This window comes from Amblyomma mixtum, chromosome 3 (assembly GCF_055824585.1).
Source record: "Amblyomma mixtum isolate Tamu chromosome 3, ASM5582458v1, whole genome shotgun sequence".
Classification (NCBI taxonomy): domain Eukaryota; kingdom Metazoa; phylum Arthropoda; class Arachnida; order Ixodida; family Ixodidae; genus Amblyomma; species Amblyomma mixtum.
Window position 1 is genome coordinate 328,205,789 of NC_143014.1, and position 25,771 is coordinate 328,231,559.

At 44.4% G+C, this 25,771-nt stretch overlaps 1 protein-coding gene and 1 pseudogene across 2 annotated transcripts in view; one reads left to right on the forward strand and one right to left on the reverse strand.

Moving 5' to 3' along the window:
• The window catches only part of LOC149355890 (uncharacterized), a 123,603-nt gene extending 109,046 nt beyond the window's left edge, over positions 1–14,557 (forward strand). Inside the window, exons 7-9 of one of the 2 annotated variants that reach the window (XM_089584034.1) lie at positions 527–562; positions 5,369–5,489; positions 12,947–14,557. In XM_089584034.1, the coding sequence (XP_089440160.1) occupies positions 527–562; positions 5,369–5,489; positions 12,947–13,085 (296 nt within the window). In that variant the 3' untranslated portion in view covers positions 13,086–14,557. The remainder of the gene's footprint in view (positions 1–526; positions 563–5,368; positions 5,490–12,946) is intronic. The other variant, XM_089584035.1, reaches the window with a different exon arrangement.
• Positions 14,558–17,829: 3,272 nt separating this feature from the next.
• On the reverse strand, positions 17,830–18,847 carry LOC149355891 (uncharacterized; annotated as a pseudogene).
• Positions 18,848–25,771: the final 6,924 nt, after the last annotated feature.

Consider the following 25,771-nt stretch of genomic DNA (forward strand, 5'->3'; position numbering starts at 1 on the left):
TACTACATGCTCCTGTTGTCTGAGTCAAAAGAAGTCATGATAACATAAATGGTACCACTGGGCTATAACATGCATATCCATCACGGTACTGACTAGGAAGAAGGCTGCATAGTTGGTACTGAGTGCAGTGCGATTCATGGGCTTGAGTTGAATCTATTTTACCTCCTGACAATTGCACATGTTTTTAACCACAGAGGTAGCAACCGCTTTCTTATATGTGTATGCACGTATTGTGCATCCACTGGTTCTAAATTATCAGCAAATGCAATTGACCTGATCAAGTGCTGATTGGACAGGTTTAGAAAAAAATGACGGAAATGATGAGCAATTGGGAGCCATATCTGTGTGCCCAACCTTCATGGTTCTTCAGAGGCATCAGTCAAACAGCGGCCGGTGCAAGCTCTGGACTGTTTTCATTGGTTCTTTCTTTCTTTCTCTAAGGCTGTTGTCTTCACTGTGCTCTTCCTTTGCGCCCTCTCTTTTGCTGTCTCACTTTTCTGTTCTGCGGGTGCGGTGAACTCTTCAGGTGCCTCGTCTCCGTCCTCTTCTATCCGAAAGACCTGTGAGTAAGTGCCACTGACGGCGGACATCTCCCGCCTCCCTTTCCACTGGCAGCTGCACTAGGCTAACAGGAAGCTCAGAGCTGTATAGAGTGGCAGTTGTGGCTGGTAAAGTTGGTTGGTGCATTTGCTCTGTGACGAGATGCTGACTGCGTGAACTGTTCGTCAGCTTCAGTAATGGAAACTTTCAAAATGCATCTCTCGTGCGAGCAGGAATCTTTCTGAAAAGCGAGTGACTTCCTGAAACAGTGGCCCATGGAAAGGTATTTGGACGCATTACTGTGCCCCTCTGCCTCGTATAGTGCTCTTGTTCAGTCGTGACTTGGAGCAGCTGTAGGCTTTCGGTTCTCAATGCCACCTGGCTGATGCTGTCACTACTCTAAGCTTGGAAAGCTGCAGCCAAGTCCTGTGCATTACGATTTTTCTGGTAAGCTGGCCACTGTTTAGATAAGCAGCCTGAGGAAACTGCAGATCTTGTTTCACTCTGCGCTTCAGTAGATGCATTGGCAAGCTGAGGGTGAAATGCTAGTTTTCCTCACAGTTCGATTTTATGAGTTGGGTGCAGTGTTTTGTTTTCTCTTTCTGCAGCAGAAGTGAGGTCACATACGGTGCTGCTACTGCTATAGCTCTCGTAACATAAGCCAAAAGGTTCTGCGAAGTTGTTGAACAGGTCAAAGATTGCAGAAAAACAATAAATTGAGCCAACTTGTAACAGACCCAGCTAATGACTCCTGCTTAGTACAAATCCAAGTGACTTACTAATTGGTAACAAAGTTGTCAAAAGCCTTAGCGTTGGTTTTGGTTTCAGATAAATTGATTTTTTAACTGTTTTATGCTCTGGCAGGTGTGCTTTCATGTACTGTTTTTGAAACAGCTAAATCTTTGGGCCTTTGCACTTGAGGGCTCAACGCTTCACTGTACTCCAGTTTGGAGCTGAGTGGTGTGTGCGTGTGCTGATTTGCATGTATGCAATATGTTGGCCACAAGTTAATTTCATCTGTTATAGTCTCAGCCACTAGTAAACATCGGCAGTTCTCTTTCAGCCTAAGCTGCTTACTAGTCGGAACTGTGACTCTTACAGCTCTGAGAGACACAAGTTAGCTGTAGTCACCTCTAGGTCAGCACTTGTAGCATAACATGTGGTGCACTGTATAAGTCCCTTTGTAGAGTCACCAAGAGCACCTTGGCCATGTTAACATGTTCACTGACCCAAGTCCATCATGCAAGTTGTCGGAATGCATTTTTACCCTCTGTGTTGTAGCACCATCGTAAATGAAACCATCGGAAATAAGTAGCAGGTATTTTAGCTCTTTTGAGTAACTTATAGAAACCACTCGAATGCAAAAATATGACCACAATTTTGCAACGAATAATGCGCGTCTAATTCTGTACTTCATTTGCCATTCAGCTTGTTTTTGTCATAGCATCTTTTTTGCCCAAGTTTTTCTCTGCCTACTCTACCATAGGGAAGAGCTGTGACCACACTGGAAAGTTTTTCTTTATTGTGCCAGCTGCGTTTTATTCCTGGCTGAGCAGTGCCTTGCCTCTGACCTGCACCTTCTCCCATCTTTTGTTCAGCTCGGTGTGCCAGTACTGCCTTTCGCATGCAACGTCGTGCCTGTTCTTTGTGTCATCTGCCATCTGTGCAGCTGCTGACCTGCCTGCTTGGAAGCATGTTCTGCCCTGCCTTCTGGGAGTAGTGAGAATACCCTTGAGTTTGTTCGCTGTGCATATGGCTATAAAGTTCTGTGAAGTAGTGTAAGACACTATTTCTTCCATGTGCTGTGTAATTTATTGTGTAATTTAACATTTTGATTATTGCAAAGTTTAAGAAGAAGGTACAGTGCATACAAGCAGGGCCTGAAATAAGACTCACACAGCACACATTGTGTTGTGTGTGTCATGTGTGTGCTGCCTTTTTTGGGGGGGGGGCATGCTTGTTTGTGGTGTTTTTACGTGACTGAGAAAGGAGCTCATTCTGCTGAAAACCCAGCGTCGGCCGGAAAATCCTGCGTCAGTCGGAAAAAATTCCAGAATATAGTAAAATTAGAATATAGAAGTACATCATCAAAAGAAAGTAGCCGCCACTGGGGTTCGAACACAGGCCCTCTGTGCACCAGGCGGGTATGCAACGCATAGGCCATGATGCGGCATCTAGTTAACGTGTTGCAGTGTGTATGATTTAGTAATATGTTTGGGTTGTGTACTGACATTATAGTAATTAAAAAAGCAAAACCAAATATAAACATCCTAATGAGGCATCAGAAATCGCGTGGTATGAAAAGGCGGTTTTATGGTGCTCCATTGTAGTGAAACAAGTGTGCGTGCAGGTGTGTCTGAGTATGAGGTGGAATATTGTGCCGTGCAGCGTAACCTAGAAAATGATTGGTAATTGGTAATGAGTAACGTGATAGGTAATTGTGATAGTAATTGATGAATGACCATGGTTAGTAATGTGATTGTGACTTGGTAATTAGTGAAAAATTATAAAGAAAAGGAATACAAAGACAAAAAGGGAGGAGAAGGCACATTCGCATGTACTCTTAAGGCAAAGCTTAAGCATCCTGCTGATTTTTCTGTGGTTTTTAGAAGGACACTGAGGACAACGACATCAAATTTTTTGTTAGTAAAATCCGATAGTTCGGCATTTTGTGGCTTTGTTACCCCTTGCCCGGCAGCAAAAAGTGCATTTATTGCTGAGAGATTTGGATTCACAGTTGGAAAACTTTTTCCTGCCACAATGATTCAAACTCTCTGATGACGAAATAGGGCAAGAATGACGTAAAGTGGTGGAAATGGAAATGAGGACTCCGTGAGTGCTGGCAGCGAACGCTGCACTCCTGCTGAAATGAAAACTACTGCTGGCCGGACGTTCAAGGCCTCTATCAGCCATCATCGCTTCTTTTCCATTTGCACTGTTACGACGGATCCCTCCCTATTCCTGCAATGAAGTTCTCGCAATCAACTGCAGCCTGCATTCAGTGTGCTCAGCCCTACACAGCGTGCCATGCTTTTAAGGGCGAAGGTGGCGGGTCTGGCAAATATGTCCTAAAGCTAAGGTGTCAGCAGCGTCGCTGTCACCGCCGAGCTGCCATAACGAGTGATGTGTAGTGACCGGTACGTGCGAGCATATTTAAATTCTGGAATAATAATCCTCAGAGGGCTGGTTATACAGCCCAGCATCTTGGTATGTTGCGTGCCGTTGTATGAACTTCGTCCGAGGAGCACTTGTAGAGGCACTTGAAGGCCCTGTGCTGCTCCGCCCTTGTAGGTAGAGGCGCATAACGAAACCATTTGGGCATGCAGAACGCATGGCTGCGAAGCACCCCAAAACATATTGAAACTCAGCTGGCCGCCTGTTGCACTGCCAATTGCAGGTCTTCTTTGACTTCCGGCATGCAGGCTGTCTTTTTGCTGTCTTTCTCGTGTGATAAAAGTGCTCTAGTGGTTACAAAACAAAACTTCTATACTTCAACATTGAGAAAACACTTAACCTTCATGCACCTTAGTTAGCCTCAGAGATCTGCGACTTCTTTTCTCCTATTTCATCATCATGCTTGTACTTGCGAGATTGGCCTTTGGTGGCAATACCTGTATTTTAGTTCTTGCTCTTTTCACCTATCAAGAGCTTTGGTTTCGGAAAGAGTGGAGTTTTTATGTTTAGGAGCTGGTATTCTATCAATACTAGCCAACTTCAGTTTCTCCTCAATGTCCCTTTAAGTTTTGCAATGAACCAACCATCCCTCGTTGATGTTTTAATCCAAATGTGATTTGTTTTCCGCTTGCCGCAAGGTACCATAGACGGTGGATTCTACCACACTTTACGGTGCTCACTCGCTTGTAAGTTGAGCACTGCCTGCAGTTCATGCTGTCAGTGCTTAGGTTGAAGTGCTGGGTTCTAAACTTAAGGCCGTATGAGATTTTTAACAGCCCTGTCTTCCAAACAGTTCACTACTGCACTAGCACCAAGCGTTCGCCATTTCCGTAATGAGTACTTACATAAGGACCTTGTCAGCATTTTGCATTCCCTAAGCTGGCTAGCTGTGGTGCTTTTCGAATGTGCCAAACCTGGCAAGTTTTCACTGGGGACATTCTGTCTGCTTCATGGAGGCGTCATGAAGAATGAGGTTCCTTGCTTCAGGCAGTTTCTGAACTTTGACCATTTGTTAGTTAATATGACATATTGATTTTGTAGCATGGGCTGTTTTTCTTTTTTTAAAAAAAAGTTTTCCAAATTCCTACCGCGTTTGATGTAGTTTTTTTAGCTATTCAGCAGGAGCAATTCATACAGCTTGATAAATGGAGCCTTCGTATACATATAAACAAAAAAAACAACAGTAATTTAGTTTCTTTTGCCATGTGACAGCTGCCTTTCAGGAAATGCCTAATCACTTGTGGGCAGGTATTTCAGTGCACATAAGGAACCCCACATTAGCCTCCCACTCTGGCTTGCTTCATAGCTTTCAGTGTTGCTTTGTCTTGCAAAGTTCACAGAATTTCGAAGCAAAGCACTTGTTTGCTGATTGGCTATAGTCACTCAATGAAGGCTCTATCCAGTTGGCTGTAAGAGGTGAAATGTGGGTATGTACACAGCCTGTACCAGGCAGCTGGCACGGGTGCTGCTTTGGAGGAGGTTGTACGGGCATTGTTGGGTGGTGAGATGCAAGACTTGCCCAGATGCTATGTGAGAAGATGAGTGTGGAGGTGGTCTGGATGAGCACGGGAAACTGGTCGAGGGCTTCTGTCAGTCACGCATTTACTAGTCTCAAAAAATGGTGAGAGAAGATGCTGTTTTTATGTGATTTCAGTGGCCAGGAGATGCCTTCCAGGAAGATTGGAGCTCGATGATTCAGGAAAGGTCAAGGACATGATCAACAAGGATCAAGTCGTCCAAAGCATCTCTGTGTCGGGGCTTGCCAGCAAAACCAAGTAAGCTCCCTGCTTTGCTGCCCGCTGGCAGGCATAGCTAGCATTGCAGTCATGGGTTTGTGTGCACATCAGAGAAGGAAATGATTGGAGTTATGTCGTGCTCTTCACACAGGTTTCAGAAGCCTTCATGAAGCAAAATAACGATACTTAAATTAAAGTGGATAGTTTGGAGAGTTGGTATGTATTCATGGTCAGAAAGTACTGGATAGACAGAAGATAAAGGGTGGCTGAGATGACACAATTGCTTCTTTGCAACTGAAGTTTTAACCAAATTGTCACTAAAATGTACAACATGCTCAACAAAAAAAGGAAACACTCGGGCCATGTCTTATTCAAAAAATAGTTTCTTTGTTCTCTTTGACACGAATGGGCTGCTTAAGCTTTTCACCTGCATTATAACCAGAGTAAATTTCAGTGATTACTCGTGTCAACTTGTCATGTTTGAATAATACAGTCATCATTTCACAAGTGGTATGTGCATGCCGCTATTTGAAGCCTGTGCCTTCAAAGTTGGGCTCCGAAGGCCACCCCCCTACATTGTGCTCGCTCCCTTCATTGCATGGTGATAACCAGGAGCAGAACATTGGATGGAAAGCTGTCTGATGTTATGTCAAGGCACATGGTTTTATGTCAGTCGTGCAAAACATGACTGGGCATACTGTGAAGGAATCACGAAAGAAATTGAAGGTGAGGATGCAAAAGTGAACTAGTAGTGCATTGTGCAGTGAAGGGATAAGCGAGGGAAGTTGCCCAGGAATGACCACTTTTGGCACATTAAGGTGATCGAGAGAAAAAATTGGCAGTGGCTTAGCTCTGGTTAAGCCTGGATATACGAGTGAAATGGTTCAGTTACGCTTGGTTTGACATCATGGCTGTCGCAGTTGGCGCACAATGCACTGCGAGCATCACAATAACGGTGGAGGTGTTCGTCCATCCACACATTGCCTGTACGGAGGCGGAGGAGGAGACGTGCGTGTAGTGAATACGGTGCTGTCTTAGAAGGTTGCTTTAGAGACATGTAGTCTGGTGTCCATTCCTTTCGGGTGTACACCAAGAGAGGAGAGACAGGCATTTCCTTTCCTTAAAAGCAATTTTCATTTCATTTCATTTTCCTTAAGGCCCTTACGGCGCGGTTCGGGTATCCACCGAGATATGAGAGAGACAGGCATCGTTTCCTTTCCTCAAAACCAATTTTCTTTTATTTTCCTTTCCTTACAGCACGGTTCAGGTGTCCACCGAGATATGAGAGATTCCTGGCGCACTGTTTGTCTTTTATTTTTTTTTATTTCTGATATTTTATTTCTTCATTTCTTTTTTATCCTCATTTCTGTGCTTATTTTTATTACTTCTTTTATAACAGAGTAGGCGGCCACCTGCGCTGCGCATGACATCGCTCGGTTTCGCGCATGCGTAGAAGTGGCAAATCTGGGATCCACCTCACGCGAAGTGCAGTGTTTACGAGCCTAGTGAAACTTTTCGCTTCAATAATATTTCATTCATGTAGAATGAAACCACATACTGCTAGTACACACGTGGTCATCTTAAACACAGAAAGAGGTATATAGATGGTGCAGCAGCTGTCATCACTTCTTCTCTTTGGGGAGGGAGGAGTGTACATTCTAGACACATGGGCGCTCTAAGCATTATGGGCCTCTGCGCTACCGACTGCAAAACAGTATATTTACTCTACAGCAGAACCATAACTTTTGGCCGAAAAAAATGCAAAAATAAACGTTGTTCGTTAATCAAGAATGCCCTAACCTTCAATATTCTGTCTATAAATTGTAAGAAACAAGCAGAAAAGCATGCAAAGTTTGCCCAAAATAAGATGTTTTGCTCTTCTACTGGACAAGTATTGCATACTACAGAAATTAATATTGCGTGCTTAACAAGTCTACTTTTAAAAAGAGATGTTTTAAAAAGAAATGCTGTTGCCTAAACTCTTTAAGAGGATTTTTAATCTAATATCGGAAAAGAGACGTTTTATTGGCATCGTGTGCTGTTGCGTTTTCGCTACGATGGCTTTTGCGTACTACGCTCGCACCAAAGTTGTCTGCGGGCGGGGCGACAGCTCTTCTCTGAAGCAGCACGTATGTGCGCACACATGGAGAACAACATTTTCGGAATGGGACATCCCAGTAACGCCACTCTGTGTTCATGAAAAAACCCGACTATCCCGCACCAGATAGCTCACCGGCCCATGATGCTTTGAGCGTCCATATTGTAACTGAAGTGCAGTGCCGCTGGCTTTCCCTTTACGTAATAGTAAGGAATTGTATAGGTGCACACGAAAAAAGCAACATAAAAAAACGTGACAAGTCTCTGTCACTAGGAGACGGCACGCATGCGCAGAAGAGGTTCCTTCTGGAAGACACCTCTCCTAGTGCCTCTCCCCATTCGCGTCACGATGTCATGGCCATCATGGCACGTCAGAACTTTTAAAAGGAGAGCTGTACTACAACATGTCTCTCTGATTTTCGCCCACTGCACGCAACGACCTTAAGCCGCTCAGCACCACCATGCCCTTCACTCCGCGACTAACCACGTGACTTTTGCCGTGGTAGTTCCACCGCTGCCACGCGCCTCACCAACAGAGTCGGCTGTGTGGTTGCTGCCGTTGCCAGACGGCGTGCGTTTTCATAGAAAGTAAAGGCGTGAATATAGTCTGATGTAGCGCGGACGCACGGTCGCACACGCTGCATTATGCTGGTGAAAACAACGGCTTCTATAGTCCGACACACTGCAGCGCCGACGTAGGTGAATATCCATGACGGACCGAATCGCAGACCTCACGGAGGAACCACACATCACGTGACTTGACGTCACAAATTCAGGCCAAGCAACTGATGTCTATGGTGGCTACAAGGGGTAGGTGACGCAAGTGGGCAGGGAGCGCTGCTCCTCTGTTTCATGCCTCGCAACCCTGCTCTCCGCACTTCGATGCACACACTGGGTAAACGTTGCTGCAATCGCAGCGCAGTTGTGCCAACAAAATGATTACATAATTTTTTCCACTTCAAATATTTTAACTAGACAAGTAAAATAAGGAAGTCAGGAGTACCGCAGAGGGAAAACATGCTCCCTGGGAACATGAAAGCAGGCGATCATTGCTCGTGATCTGGGGCTTTAGCTGCGCCGGCTCAGAGTTTTGCTTGTTGCGCTACTAAACGGTGAAGTTCACGTCTGGACGTGCATTATATTCAGTGTCCCAGTGAGCACAATGGTCGCGTAATAAGGCCAAATATTTTGGTTTGGCTTTCAAGGCTTTAACGCCTCAAAGCTACTCAAGCTATGAGGGACGCTGCAGTCGATGGCTCCGGAGAATTTAGACGACCTGGCTTTTGTTAACGTGCACTTACATCACACAGTACATGGGTGCCAGGATAATTGGTATTCTATCGTTTCATGTGAGTTTTCGGTGCATTTGAAGCGACGGAGTGAACAGTTGTCCAGATTATCATGAGAAAATGCTCGCCCCTTTTACAGAACATAAACGAGCAACATAATATGGTATTTAAATAGGTGTACAATTGCAGTTTTCTTGATGAGAACTCTCATGCATAAACAGTTTGTTCATTGCACTTAAGGACAAGCATGCTAAAAAAAAGGAAAGAGAAATATCACAGTGTGGAGGTAGCTGAAGGCTTCAAATATACATTCAATACAGGCAACATAAAAACAATTTCCAGGCAAAAGCGCTCATAGCCAAATAGAGCATTAAAGAACACACCTCATTTTCAACAGTTTCATTCTCTCTTGCCTTTCTTTTCGCCATGAATTTTGCGTCTTCAGGTAGAAGTGTACTCTGGTAAGAACATAGAACTTGATCACTTTGTTGGTCCCCTCCGCGGTGGCTCAGTGGTTACGGCACTCGGCTGCTGACCCGAAAGACGTGGGTTCGAACCCAGCCGCGGCGGCTGAATTTCTTGAAGGCGAAATTCTAGAGGCCCGTGTGCTCTGCGATGTCAGTGCACGTTAAAGAACCCCAGGTGGTCGAAATTTCCGGAGCCCTTCACTACGGCGTCTCTCATAGCCTCAGTCACTTTGGGACGTTAAACTCCAATAAACCAAACAAAACCAAACTATGTTTGTTACAGTTGTGCTCTGTTCATTGCAACCAACCAGCTGCAGTTTATTCGTTAAAGACACCAAGTCCAAAAGGCTTTCTCTGCGTACTTCCCGCGCACTAAAAAAGCGAATAAAGGTGTTTTCAAGGGATGTCACAAGGGCGTTTAGATTGGGCGATGTAAATACAAGACCGCCTCAGTCAACTGCATTGAGGAGACGTGCTGTGTCTGGAGCAATTCCATCCTTGAGATTGAGCAGTTGCCTGCAACACTCTGCACATTTTGTGCCAGCAATGCATTTTTTTGCCACATATCCGGCGATCTAAAATATCAGCCTCAAATCACTCGCCTGTGTGATAAGAGATTCATGTTCAGTGCCGCAATCTTTCAGCACCTCGTTTGCCTCACCGAGGTCTCCCATGTCGAGAAGTTGGTCAATCTTATTGTGATATTTCGCCTTCTTTACATCATCTGGCGTGACGAAGCTGTTAAGAATTCCAGTGGGAATATTTCCATGACTCGGTGATTTTGCAAGGTCCTGGAAGGCCAGACAATTTACCAAAATTAAAAACTGTCTAGAGGTGGAATGATGGTTGCAACCCAACATCTGCCTCATAATCTCAAAGAGTGTTTCAATGGGGTCCTGGCTCATCCTAGACGTCATCACGTAGTGACAGTTCAGTTTCGTTGTCACATAGGCGAGAAGAGCCAGAATGCTTGAAAGTGTGACGTGAAGTCCTTCGCTTGTGCTCTGGCTTAGGTAGCCCTGCCATTGTGACCCTGTCAATCTTCCCATGTGTCCATATAGGTCAAAAAGTCTTTGATGCAATTTTCATGGGACTTGCCTGGTCTTAGTGCATCAGAACTGCACCTTGAAGTCATTGCTGCAATTCATGCTCTCATCTAGTCCAGGAAGACAACAGTGGCGACTGACTTTCCACACTGCCTCTCAATTTCGTCTTTGTACAAGAAAAGGCCTTGTAAGGCTTCATTACTGAAAAGGCGAAATGCATAGCTCACCCTCATTTTATCAAATCCATTTGGATGCACAACTGATTTGTTCACATCTGGCATTGCTTTCAGGGTAGTATCGTTCCTCCCATCATCACATTGACGGGCACAGTCCAAATGATCAACACAAGCGTGTCCTTAAGGTAGCTTCAAACCAGTTTGCACAAACCTATTCCTATTACGTTGTCGGGCCAGTGATTTGTTCCGCCGTCAAACAACCCTAAATCCGCCTCGTGCGGTAGAAGTCCATTTGTGGCTCTTTTTTTTTAGGATAAAACACAAGCTTTATTCTTCTACCTGAAGAATGTTGAAGTGAGGACACTAAAAAGTGCTAGGCAGGGCTGCGATCCCCCATGGCCGACCCTGCTTTAGTAGTAATCGCGCAAGCCACGCTCTGGCAGCGGCCTACAAGGCCCCAGAGCACTGAGCGTCTGCTTCAGCTGTTCTTGAGCTGCTGTCACAGGTTCCCCGCTGCCGCTGGCTCTGCTACGGACCAGTCGCAGAAAGTTTGGGCTGTTTGCCTCGTCTGTGGCCAGTCCAAGCTTCTCCGCTTGGTAGATGGTCCGCCAAACTGGTGCTGGGTTCAGCTGCTGTCAATGGTGCCCCGCCGCCGCTGTTGGCTCTGCTGCGGACCAGTCACAGAAAGTTCGGGCTGACGTTCGCCTGGTCCGTGACAGCATCGGATCGTTGGTCGCACTGCTCCGCGGTCAGTCTAAGCTTCCCTGCTCGGCGGATACGCCATGGTCCACCGAACTGGTGCTTGGGGTGTCCTCCACATCCCACCGTTTCTTGGGCTCGGGGAGGATGGGGAGGGCGTGCACACGGCGTACCTTAAATTACGGGACCTCCAACGTCGCGGCCTGTCCCAGCCTGTCTGGGCAGCTGGCAGTGTGGCTGGGCAGTTCCAAACAGTACTTAGTGATGTAACTGTCCAGCTTGCTTCGCTTCATTTGGTGTTGCGGGTTGTAAGGACATCTGACGAGGTCGTCCTTCAAGGCACTGTAGGTGGCCATCATGGGTACAGGCATGTGAGTGCGCTGCTTCAATGATGACTCGCTTTGAGATGACTTCGTATTAAAAATCCATGCGTCCGCACTTGATCCACGCCCCGACCACTTGGTGCGGGCCACGTCACAGTTGGCATATGCCCGACGTGCAGGCTGTTAACTGTTTTCCAGAAAGTATGTGACATTTAGCAATAATTTGAAACAGGCCATGTGCAAACAAGCACAACTACACTCATGGAATGTATTGACATTTTTATACCTTCACATACTGGTCAAAAATGCTTTCTAAGCTGCTTTTCTAGTCTTCAGCACGCATCTACAGCATTTTAGACATTTTTTGGCCTCTGTAAATGCTAAAAAGGCATCATAGTGCATATGGCAGGAGTATTACAGTATATCAGGCTAGAGAACCTTTTTATTAATTGAGTTCTTCAGACAAACTTCACCTGCGAGATGCAATCTGAAGCTAAATAATGGATACACGCAGATGAATGGGTATGGCTACTTTGCCATGTGAGCTCTTTCAGATTACTGTGACCAGCATCACGAGGTAGTAATTGTAACTAGTGTTCCAACTTGGTTGTTCAGAACACATTAGCAGCTGCTCATGTGCAAGCATTATGCTTATATGGAGAAGGCCTAAAACTTGACATTGCTTCTCCATATAACATCAAACCAGCACTTCCTTAAGCAAGGAACAAACTAAGCAAACTGGCAAATAATACCGTCCTCGGAACCCGAAACAGAAAAAGGCTGCATTTGGTCTTGGGCAGTGGTACTTCCAGTGTCGTTGTCTCCTATCTCTGAATTTGTCATCACTCTTGGAGGTGGTATTGACGGTGACGGTGCTCTTTCAGCAGGCTCACGCGGCATGCTTTCCTATGGAACACATACAGTGGCCGGTCTAGCCTGCATTTCCGTGTTGTGGCTACTGGCTGGGTTGTGAAGTTCTGGCGGCTCTTGAGGGGCCATGGCAGCAGGTGGAGGTTTACTGCAGGCATTGTGTGCCGCAGGCCGACTGCCTTTCTTGAATTAAGAGGCGTCATTCTGAACTATGAACCACTGATGAGCAAGTGCTAGCTAGCAATAATGATACATAGATGACTCTACTTGCAACAAACCACTCGGCCTTTTCCATCCCCACAAGAGGATGAAATTTGCAGTGTTTGTATAAAGGCACTGTCATGCCATATACAGAGAATGCTTAAACATTAATGTCTAGGCAGTCTGAACATGTGAGATTACCTCATGTTCTCAGTAAGGTGACCAAAAACAGAAGAAAAAAAACATACCTGTCTTGAAAATTCTGCTTCATAGTGCCTTTTCCAGCATTTTAACTCCTTGTTGCAGCTTCTTATTTTCCTCTTTCCAGTGTTCGCACTCATCACAGTCTTGGAGGAGGCCAAGCTTCTTTGGAATTTTTTTTCTGCTTCTGCATTCCTGGAGTTCCGTGCAACAGTTTCTGTGACCTGAATGTTCGTGCACAGTGCAACAGAAAAAGGTCAGGCTAATTGTCCCAATCATGCATGCCTGAATTGGTAACCCATAAAGTGTTGTGTTGGGTTTAATGGCACATAAGCAACTAAGGCTATCATGCGCCAAGCTCAGGGTATAGAAGATTGTTTTATTATGTAGGATGTCATACAAAAGTCTAGATGAACGGCGGTGGAAAGGGCCTAAAAAGTTAATTCGTGAAACTTAGTAAAAAGATAAGACAAAATTTTAAGTGACTTATGGTAAAAGCTTTAAAGGGGTTCGGTAACCTCAGCGGCCATCCTTGGCTCAGCAAGGATCCCGAGGTCCCGAACCGATGGAATAGGGACCTTAGCCGTCTTCTCAGGAGTGAGAAAGTGGCTAAGGGGTTTCAAAAACAAGTAAGGCAATAGGTTAAAATTTATAGTTTATCGAGAAAACCAGCTTCTCTTAAAAAGCTGAAAACGAAACTTTTCTACAAATGCATTGTCGCCCAAGTGTAGCATTGGATGGAGAAGAATGTGTTCATTATAAAATTGAGTGAAGTGCTTTTTGCTTAGTGTTTCGAGTTTTGAACATGATATTAAAATATGGATTAGTGTGAGTTCGTCTCCACACATTTCACAAAGAGGTTTGTCATGTTTCGTCATTAGGAAGTTATGTGTCAGGTGTGTGTGTCCTATGCGGAGCCGACATAAAATTACCTGCTTAAAACGCTCCTGGTGCGTACAGGTCTTCCATTCCTTTAGGACAGGCTTTACATAATGCAGCTTGTTGTTTATTTCGTTGTCCCAAGTTGTCTGCCATTTAGCTTTCAAGTTAGAATGTATTAATTTCATGCAGTCTCTACGGGGTGTACTGACTTTTTTGATTTCATGACTGTGAGCTTGTGCAGCATACAAGTCAGCTCTTTCATTTCCAACTAGTATTCCAATATGGCTCGGTCCCCAGCAGAATTTTATTGTGTGCCCCTGTGTTGTGATTTTTTCTATGTTGTGTATTATGCTCCCTATTAATGGTTCAGCTGCATTTCTGGGATGTAAAGCTGGGAGCAGGCTGAGTGAATCCGTGTAGATGATGCTGTTTTTGATACTGTTACTTATTATTGTACCAACAGCTATAGAAACAGCATAACATTTGGCAGTGAAAATAGACATACAGTTTGGCAGTCTTACTATTTTTTTCCAGTCTCCTTGTGCTACCGCGCTTCTGACATAATTAGCTGTTTTTGAGCCGTCAGTGTAAAATTCTGTGTGGTAAGCATATTTTTCTTGCAATGTCAAGTATTCCTGTAGTATGTGTTCGCGTGGCGTTTGTTTTTTCTGAAAAAGCGTTAATGTAACGTCACATACAGTGGGCAGGCTGTACCACGGGGAAGTGGGTCGTGCACTGAGGTGACGTCAGGAAGGGTATCCAGTAATCCTAAACTCTGGCAACTATCCTCGATGCGGAGTAGTAGAGGTCTGATTGACTGGGGTCTGTTGTTGAACAGTGTTCTGGAGGTGCACTTTGTAACTGTGGAATAACAGAGGTGTTTCGGCAGGAAACGGATCTTCAGGACATGCGCATGTGAGCATAGTTCTTCATTCTGTTAGGGAGGGCTCATTGGTTTCGGCATAGAGACTATTTATGAGGGATGTTTTATATGCACCAGTTGAGAGACGTAAACCAAGGTTATGCACTGGGTCCAGTCGCTTCAGATATGATGGCCTCAAAGAGCCATACACAGCGCATCCATAGTCTAGGGTAGAGCGTACAACATTCCAGTAGATTTGCAAAAGACATCTTCTATCAGATCCCCACCACTTTTGTGACAGTATTTTGAGTATATTCAGGGATTGGGAGGCTTTCTTTTTGATGATACTTATGTGTGGCAGAAATGAGAGTTTCTTGTCAAATGTTACGCGTAAAAATTTATGTTCAGGTTTTACTGGAAGTACAATTTCATTTAAGTGCAAGGTGGGATCAGTCTGTAAACCCCTTTTGAGCGAGAAAAGGACAGCAACTGTTTTTTGTGGGGAGAACTTAAACCCATTTTTGTCTGCCCAAACCGAAAGTCTGTTTAATGTCAGTTGTATCTGTCGTTCACAGGATGGTAGGCTGGAGGATGTACATGCTATTTGAAGGTCATCGACATATAAAGAATATGTAATGGACTTTGGAAATATCTTGGCTATGGAATTTATTTTCACGAGAAACAGGGTAGTACTTAAAATACACCCCTGCGGAACCCCATTCTCCTGAACGAATTTTTTGGAAAGGGTGGAACCTAGGCGTACATGAAAGGAAGTCTTTTAAGCAGTTCAACATCCTTCCACGGATACCTAGGTCTGCTAGGTCACGGAGTATGCCAAACCTCCAGGTGGTGTCATAAGCCTTCTCCGTGTCAAAAAATACTGCTAGGCAGTGTTGTTTATGTATGAATGCTTCTCTAACTGTATTTTCCAGGCGGACGACATGGTCAGTTGTCGAACAAGGTTTTTTAAAACCACATTGGTGGATGTCGAGAAGTTCATGGGTTCTAAGGACAAACATCAGCCTAATGTTCACAACGCTTTCGAACGATTTTGCGAGACAAGCTTGTAAGGGCTATGGGCCTGTAACTGTTGGAGGAGGTTGGTGGTTTTCCGGGTTTCAAGAATGGTTCAATATTGGCCTTTTTCCATGCTTCGGGTATTTTTCCTGACGTCCATATTTTGTTGAAAAATCTCAAAAATGCTTCCACAGATGGCTGAGAAAGGTGTGCCAGCATTTGATAATGAATTTGATCAGGGCCGGGCACGGTCTGTTTGCCAGCAGATAAAACTCTGTTTATTTCATGAATTGTGATGAAACTATTGTATGCTTCATTTGTGCAGGTGCTTTTGGGGAGTCTTTGTTTCTCAGATGTGTTTTTGTATTGTAGAAATTGTTCTGTGTAGTGTGAAGAGCTGCAAACGTTAGAGAAATGTTCACCTAAAATGTTTGCTTGTTCCTGTATATACTTGTTTGTGCATCAGGGGCTGTAAGAAAGGGAATTGTGAAAGGGGAGAAGCTGCCATTCAGTTTGCAAACTTGCTCCCACATTTTTTTGGACGTGACGAAACTGTTTATGGATGAGGAACTGTTTATGGATGATATGTAGCTTTGCCATGAGTTTTTTTCCGCACTACGACAGATATGTCGTGCTTTTGCGCGCGCTTTTTTAAACCTTATGAGGTTCTCAGCTGTTGGATAGCTGCGAAAAATTCCCCAGGCTTTGTTCTGTTTCTTTTTTGCATCTCTGCAGTCTTGGTTATACCAAACCTTGTGGTTTTGGCGTACCACTCCTGAAGACTGAGGAATGGCTAGGCGCGCAGCAGTTATAATACAAGTTGTAATTATTTCGTTGAGATTGTCTACGCTAAGATCATCCGAGAAAATTTTATCCAGTGTGGCCTTTTCTTGAAATAGTGCCCAGTCAGTTACGTGGAGCTTCCAATGACGTGGTTTGCTAGGAATGATTGATGGTGGTGATGACAAGCTGATTACTATAGGAAGGTGATCACTTCCGTACGGATTTTCAAAAACAACCCAATTAAAATCAGTAAAAACAGAGGGTGCACTAAAAGACAAGTCTATGCAACTCATTTTTCCTGAGGCTGGGTAACAATACGCAGGTTTACCTGTATTTAGCAGGCAAACGTCTTTGCACAAAAAATCTTCTAAAACACGACCTCTAGTGTCAGTCTGTTCACTTCCCCAAAAAACAGAGTGGGCATTAAAATCCCCAACTACCAGCAGATATTCGCGGCCGGGCGTCCCACCCCGGCCGCTAGTGCAGTGTGCCGCGCGCGCGATTAATCCGAGACAGGACGCTACGTGCGCGCGGCTATGTACATAGTTTACTTCTTGTGTAAGTCATTGTGCGCAGTGGCCGCTCGCGCGCACTTATTTTCGGACAATGCTTGGACATTAGCGCGCGAGCGGCGCGAACTTGATTACTCTTGTATTTTGTAAATAGCGTACAAAGCTCTCCCCTGTCCTTTCTTGCTGTCGCTCCCCTCTATACTTCTCCTCACTATCCTCTCCCTTTCCCTTTCGTTTCCGCCGGCTGCAGCTCGGGTGCTTAAGATATTAGATAGCAATTGCCGCGGCTGGCAACACTCTTTTGCTTCACTTTTTTTTTCTTTTTTTCTTTTTTTTTTTTTTAATAAACCACTACCACCACCAGCAGATATGGTTCTGGCAGCTGTTCTAAAAGTGTTTCCAAGTCATTAAGTGTAACTGTTTGGTGTGGCCCGAGATATATAGAACATATTGTAATTGTTTTGAAATGTAGGACGGTGACTGCAACAGCTTTGTAGTTAGTTTGAAGTTTGATTTCACAAGTAGCAACACTGCCTTGGATGACAATAGCAACACCTCCAGAGAGCCTGCTAGTTTGCTCTCTGTCAGAACAAAAGACTTTGTATTTCCTCAAAAAATTCATGTGTTTAGGACCTAGGTTCGTTTCCTGTAGGCATAATGCCACAGAGGAAAAAGTGTCTAAAAGATCCTTTATTTCACTGTAGTTATGGAAAAGTCCACGGCAGTTCCACTGTATAAGGAACGCCATTTTCTGTGGATTTTTTTTTAGGAGAAGTGGGAACCTAGGTTTCTGGTCTAGGGGGACCCGTGATTCAGGTCCTTCCTTTATTTTGGCGGTCAAGTGAGCTGTGCCGCCCGTGCAGGATGGGCATGCCGGGTGATACATCCATCGCCTCGGTGGAGGCGCTGGAGGCCCGCGGGGATGCTGCGCGTGTACGAACTTCAGACCTCCTCCTAGAGGGGGTGGTCTGATCGTCCGCCGACTCGGGACGGCGAGACTTTTTTGGGGGGTGGCAAGGCAGCGTTTGCTGACCCTGCATGGGGCACAGATGGCCCTGCCTGAGGCTTTGCCTGGGCAGTGGCTGGAACATGGTGCGGTGCAGCGCCCCCGCGCACCACATCAGCGAAGTTTGTTCTTGCTGTGAAGTTGAACGTGTTCTTAGCATGAAAGAGTTGTCGTGCTTCCTTGAAAGTTATGTTTTGCCTTGTATTCATTGTTATTATTTCTTTTTCATTCTTCCATGAGGGGCATGACCTGGAATAGGAGGGGTGATCACCATCACAGTTTGTGCACCGAAGTGCTGCTGCTTCACAGTTTTCAGAAACGTGTTCGTTTGAGGCACATTTTGCACGTTTCTCGGCCACGGCAGCTCTGTGAGCCATGACCATATCTCTGGCAGTTGAAACACCGTCGCGGGTTTGGGATGTAGTGTCGGACATTTATCTTGAGGTAACCAACGTCTATTCATTCAGGCAGTATGCTTGAGCTGAGCGTGAGGACAAGATGTTTTGTTGCTATTTCTTTGTTTTCCTTTCTGATCTTGATGCGGTGGACATTGATGACATTCTGGTCTTTCAGACCTTTGAGCATTTCTTCTTCAGTGAGTTCAAGGTAATCGGTTTCGGAGATCACTCCCTGGACGGTGTTCAAAGATCGATGTGCAGTAATTGAGACAGGTATATCCCCAATGGACACTAAGTTGGACAGTATAGAATATTGGTCGTTGTCTCTCAGTTCTAGTAGAAGGTCACCACTAGGCATTTTTTTTAGCTTGTAACCTGTGCCTAAGGCACTGGTTAGGGTTCTTGTTACTATGAATGGGGATATTGTTCGGGCGGTCTTTTCTGTTGCTTCACTGAGAACAACGTGAAACTTTGGGAACGTTTCTTTCGATTTCTGAAAGTACTGGGTAGTCACCTCGGTCCGCACTCTTTTTTGAGGGCGATCATTTTGGGAAGGGGGAGGAGCCATAAAAAATGTCGTTTTTCGGTCATGGTGCCAGCCACCCACCATGGAGCCCACCAAGGGGGCGGGACAGAAACTTGCAAGCAAGCCCTGCCCACGCCAGCTGTACACCTCAACTATAACCCAATATGAAGCAACTCAGGGTAGTTGGCCACACAAGCTTAACCCTAGCCACCTATGAAAAGTGAAAAAAAAAAAACGAAGAAAAGAGAAGATAGGAGAGTTGTAAGAAAGAGATAGGAAAGTTAAAGATTAAGGGGAGGACAGGAAAAGGCGACTGCCTATTTCCCCCGGTCGGGTCAGGAAGGAGTTGCCGTCTACAGGAAGCTGGGGCCAAAGTGGTGTGTTGCCTCTGCCGAGGGGCCTTAAGGGTCCAAACGCTCGGCATCGACTCAACCACCAGGATCCCCTTTTCCCCGGACACAGCGATGCCACGCACGGCTAAGCGCGGATGCTCGGGTCCGTGGTGACGCATTGCTCACCATCATCCCCCTGCGGGGATGCCCCTGCGGATGCTCGGGATACCCCGTGGTGTCGCCACTCACCAACGTCTGCATGCTTCAGACGCCCCCCTGCGGGGAGGTAACCCATCAAGTAACTAACACAAAAATCATGAGAGGCAAATACACTGTCACTTAAGTGACAGGTTTTGCATGTTTTAGAATTTATGCAGTGTAACTTGTGCCCGAATCTGTGTGTTTCACTGCTAACTTTTATTGCAAGCACAACACCAGGAAGCAAGCTTTGCATCCGTATATAATGTGCACGTTTTGCTTAACTCCAACAGTCATGCTTTCCAATACAGCAAAAACCTTTTTACATGGGGAGAATTAGGGTTCAGATTTGACGTCTATTTCAGACTGTCTTGCACACACCAGGCACAGCTGTGTTTCACAGCTGCGTTTCATGATATGCAACGTGTGTAGGTGTGGCTTAGGACAGCTGTCCTTTGTCCTTTTATCATGACACCAAAACATGGTAGATGCGGTCTGGAAAGGCGTGCGACATTATTCTGACTATGTCAAGCACAGCACCCAATTCCTTCCCATCAAAACCGGTCAGGCCATCATGGTGAAGGGGCTTTCTTTGTGAAGAGATCCTGGCCTGATTTTCAGAGTTTTGCAATTATGCCGATAAGCAGTTCAACAGATCCTCCACAAGCTCACAATATTTACTTGTAGCTGCTTGTGCGCTGTAGACTGTTTGCACTTACCCCTTCCATGGAGCCCTCGCTTTCACATGAATCGTCACTGTCTGACGGCGGTGGTGGTATCAGAACCCTCTTGCCACACATTTCGGCTTCATCTTTGGTCTCTGCATGATTCACAACAAACTCAGCGTGAAAAGCTGAAAAAATAACACGTGTGGCATAAATAATTTCACTTACCTTATAGGCACACAACTTGGGCCTTGAAAAATCCCCTTTGTTTGTCATCCTGCCAGAACACTTCATACCACCTGCTTGAGGAAAAGTCATGAACGTTTCTCGGCTTGAACGAATGAAATTCTTCGGTGGCAATAACGGCTTTGCGGTTATCGTACCTGATAGTAAACTGCGTACCTGATAGTAAACTGCCGTCAAGATCCTCGCTTAATCCAATGCAATGCGATCACGCATGTGCGAGGATGAAAACGGTGCACACACACATGACACGATGGTGACGATAGCATTGGCGATTTGGCGATGACGATGTAGGTAGGTTGTTTTGCTTATATACAAAACAATGTCATGTTTAATTATTTAAATAACTTCATGTTTTATATAAAATTCACTTTCAAAACTGTTTATGTAGCTTATGGCGTCAAATTAAAAAGGAACAAACAGATCACTTTGGCCGAGTAGCTATAGCTTGATTGCTTCACCTTAAGTCGAAGCCTGAAGGATGCTTGTGGCCATTTTGGTGCATGTGGTTGTCCGCGGTAGTACCTATCGTTTCTTTAAGTGATCGCTCTAAACATGAGTGGTAGTCAACGCGCCTCTGTTCGCAGCGATGCTACCGGCTCGGCTCATCCTTGTGCGAAAAAGTGCAGACATTATCCGGAGCATGGACAGCCTTATGTGGTGCCGCGTACTACGCTCCACTACCAAAAAATACACTTGTCATTTCAATACAGCAAATACAACAATAAAGTCGTCATTTCAAAAGCAGTATGTGCATGCCGCTATTTGAAGGCTGTGCCTTCAAAATTGAGCTCTGAAGGCAACCCCACTACATTGTGCTGGCTCCCTTCATTGCATAGCGATAACAAGGAGCAGAACATTGCATGGGAAGCTGTCTGATGTCATGTCAAGGCACATGGTTTTGTGTATGTTGTGCAAAACATGACTGATTGTACTCTGAGGGAAACACAAAAGAAATTGAAGGTGAAGGTGAAGATTCAAAAGTGAACTGAAATAGATAGTAACGCATTGTGCAGTGAAGGGACAGGCGAAGGAAGTTGCCCAGGAATTACCGCTTTTGGCACATTCAAATGATGGAGAGAAGAACATTTCATTCATGAACTGAAATAGATAGTAACCCATTGTGCAGTCAAGGGATACGTGAGGGAAGTTGCCCTGGAATTATACCACTTTTGGCACATTCAGATGATGGAGAGAAGAATATTTCATTCATGAACTGAAATAGATAGTAACCCATTGTGCAGTCAAGGGATACGTGAGGGAAGTTGCCCTGGAATTACCACTTTTGGCACATTCATATGATGGAGAGAAGAACATTTCATTCATGAACTGAAATAGATAGTAACCCATTGTGCAGTCAAGGGATACGTGAGGGAAGTTGCCCGGGAATTATACCACTTTTGGCACATTCAGATGATGGAGAGAAGAATATTTCATTCATGAACTGAAATAGATAGTAACCCATTGTGCAGTCAAGAGATACGTGAGGGAAGTTGCCCGGGAATTACCACTTTTGGCACATTCATATTATGGAGAGAAGAATATTTCATTCATGAACTGAAATAGATAGTAACCCATTGTGCAGTCAAGGGATACGTGAGGGAAGTTGCCCTGGAATTACCACTTTTGGCACATTCATATGATGGAGGGAAGAACATTTCATTCATGAACTGAAATAGATAGTAACCCATTGTGCAGTCAAGGGATACGTGAGGGAAGTTGCCCAGGAATTACCGCTTTTGGCACATTCAAATGATGGAGAGAAGAACATTTCATTCATGAACTGAAATAGATAGTAACCCATTGTGCAGTCAAAAGATACGTGAGGGAAGTTGCCCTGGAATTATACCACTTTTGGCACATTCAGATGATGGAGAGAAGAATATTTCATTCATGAACTGAAATAGATAGTAACCCATTGTGCAGTCAAGGGATACGTGAGGGAAGTTGCCCTGGAATTACCACTTTTGGCACATTCATATGATGGAGAGAAGAACATTTCATTCATGAACTGAAATAGATAGTAACCCATTGTGCAGTCAAGGGATACGTGAGGGAAGTTGCCCGGGAATTATACCACTTTTGGCACATTCAGATGATGGAGAGAAGAATATTTCATTCATGAACTGAAATAGATAGTAACCCATTGTGCAGTCAAGAGATACGTGAGGGAAGTTGCCCGGGAATTACCACTTTTGGCACATTCATATTATGGAGAGAAGAATATTTCATTCATGAACTGAAATAGATAGTAACCCATTGTGCAGTCAAGGGATACGTGAGGGAAGTTGCCCTGGAATTATACCACTTTTGGCACATTCAGATGATGGAGAGAAGAATATTTCATTCATGAACTGAAATAGATAGTAACCCATTGTGCAGTCAAGGGATACGTGAGGGAAGTTGCCCTGGAATTACCACTTTTGGCACATTCATATGATGGAGAGAAGAACATTTCATTCATGAAATGAAATAGATAGTAACCCATTGTGCAGTCAAGGGATACGTGAGGGAAGTTGCCCGGGAATTATACCACTTTTGGCACATTCAGATGATGGAGAGAAGAATATTTCATTCATGAACTGAAATAGATAGTAACCCATTGTGCAGTCAAGAGATACGTGAGGGAAGTTGCCCGGGAATTACCACTTTTGGCACATTCATATTATGGTGAGAAGAATATTTCATTCATGAACTGAAATAGATAGTAACCCATTGTGCAGTCAAGGGATACGTGAGGGAAGTTGCCCGGGAATTACCACTTTTGGCACATTCATATGATGGAGAGAAGAACATTTCATTCATGAACTGAAATAGATAGTAACCCATTGTGCAGTCAAGGGATACGTGAGGGAAGTTGCCCGGGAATTATACCACTTTTGGCACATTCAGATGATGGAGAGAAGAATATTTCATTCATGAACTGAAATAGATAGTAACCCATTGTGCAGTCAAGGGATACGTGAGGGAAGTTGCCCTGGAATTACCACTTTTGGCACATTCATATGATGGAGAGAAGAACATTTCATTCATGAACTGAAATAGATAGTAACCCATTGTGCAGTCAAGGGATACGTGAGGGAAGTTGCCCGGGAATTATACCACTTTTGGCACATTCAGATGATGGAGAGAAGAATATTTCATTCATGAACTGAAATAGATAGTAACCCATTGTGCAGTCAAGGGATACGTGAGGGAAGTTGCCCTGGAATTACCACTTTTGGCACATTCATATGATGGAGAGAAGAACATTTCATTCATGAACTGAAATAGATAGTAACCCATTGTGCAGTCAAGGGATACGTGAGGGAAGTTGCCCGGGAATTATACCACTTTTGGCACATTCAGATGATGGAGAGAAGAATATTTCATTCATGAACTGAAATAGATAGTAACCCATTGTGCAGTCAAGGGATACGTGAGGGAAGTTGCCCTGGAATTACCACTTTTGGCACATTCATATGATGGAGAGAAGAACATTTCATTCATGAACTGAAATAGATAGTAACCCATTGTGCAGTCAAGGGATACGTGAGGGAAGTTGCCCTGGAATTACCACTTTTGGCACATTCATATGATGGAGAGAAGAACATTTCATTCATGAACTGAAATAGATAGTAACCCATTGTGCAGTCAAGGGATACGTGAGGGAAGTTGCCCTGGAATTACCACTTTTGGCACATTCATATGATGGAGAGAAGAACATTTCATTCATGAACTGAAATAGATAGTAACCCATTGTGCAGTCAAGGGATACGTGAGGGAAGTTGCCCGGGAATTATACCACTTTTGGCACATTCAGATGATGGAGAGAAGAATATTTCATTCATGAACTGAAATAGATAGTAACCCATTGTGCAGTCAAGGGATACGTGAGGGAAGTTGCCCTGGAATTACCACTTTTGGCACATTCATATGATGGAGAGAAGAACATTTCATTCATGAACTGAAATAGATAGTAACCCATTGTGCAGTCAAGGGATACGTGAGGGAAGTTGCCCTGGAATTACCACTTTTGGCACATTCATATGATGGAGAGAAGAACATTTCATTCATGAACTGAAATAGATAGTAACCCATTGTGCAGTCAAGGGATACGTGAGGGAAGTTGCCCGGGAATTATACCACTTTTGGCACATTCAGGTGATGGAGAGAAGAATATTTCATTCATGAACTGAAATAGATAGTAACCCATTGTGCAGTCAAGGGATACGTGAGGGAAGTTGCCCTGGAATTACCACTTTTGGCACATTCATATGATGGAGAGAAGAACATTTCATTCATGAACTGAAATAGATAGTAACCCATTGTGCAGTCAAGGGATACGTGAGGGAAGTTGCCCTGGAATTACCACTTTTGGCACATTCATATGATGGAGAGAAGAACATTTCATTCATGAACTGAAATAGATAGTAACCCATTGTGCAGTCAAGGGATACGTGAGGGAAGTTGCCCGGGAATTATACCACTTTTGGCACATTCAGATGATGGAGAGAAGAATATTTCATTCATGAACTGAAATAGATAGTAACCCATTGTGCAGTCAAGGGATACGTGAGGGAAGTTGCCCTGGAATTACCACTTTTGGCACATTCATATGATGGAGAGAAGAACATTTCATTCATGAACTGAAATAGATAGTAACCCATTGTGCAGTCAAGGGATACGTGAGGGAAGTTGCCCGGGAATTATACCACTTTTGGCACATTCAGATGATGGAGAGAAGAATATTTCATTCATGAACTGAAATAGATAGTAACCCATTGTGCAGTCAAGGGATACGTGAGGGAAGTTGCCCTGGAATTACCACTTTTGGCACATTCATATGATGGAGAGAAGAACATTTCATTCATGAACTGAAATAGATAGTAACCCATTGTGCAGTCAAGGGATACGTGAGGGAAGTTGCCCGGGAATTATACCACTTTTGGCACATTCAGATGATGGAGAGAAGAATATTTCATTCATGAACTGAAATAGATAGTAACCCATTGTGCAGTCAAGGGATACGTGAGGGAAGTTGCCCTGGAATTACCACTTTTGGCACATTCATATGATGGAGAGAAGAACATTTCATTCATGAACTGAAATAGATAGTAACCCATTGTGCAGTCAAGGGATACGTGAGGGAAGTTGCCCGGGAATTATACCACTTTTGGCACATTCAGATGATGGAGAGAAGAATATTTCATTCATGAACTGAAATAGATAGTAACCCATTGTGCAGTCAAGGGATACGTGAGGGAAGTTGCCCTGGAATTACCACTTTTGGCACATTCATATGATGGAGAGAAGAACATTTCATTCATGAACTGAAATAGATAGTAACCCATTGTGCAGTCAAGGGATACGTGAGGGAAGTTGCCCGGGAATTATACCACTTTTGGCACATTCAGATGATGGAGAGAAGAATATTTCATTCATGAACTGAAATAGATAGTAACCCATTGTGCAGTCAAGGGATACGTGAGGGAAGTTGCCCTGGAATTACCACTTTTGGCACATTCATATGATGGAGAGAAGAACAT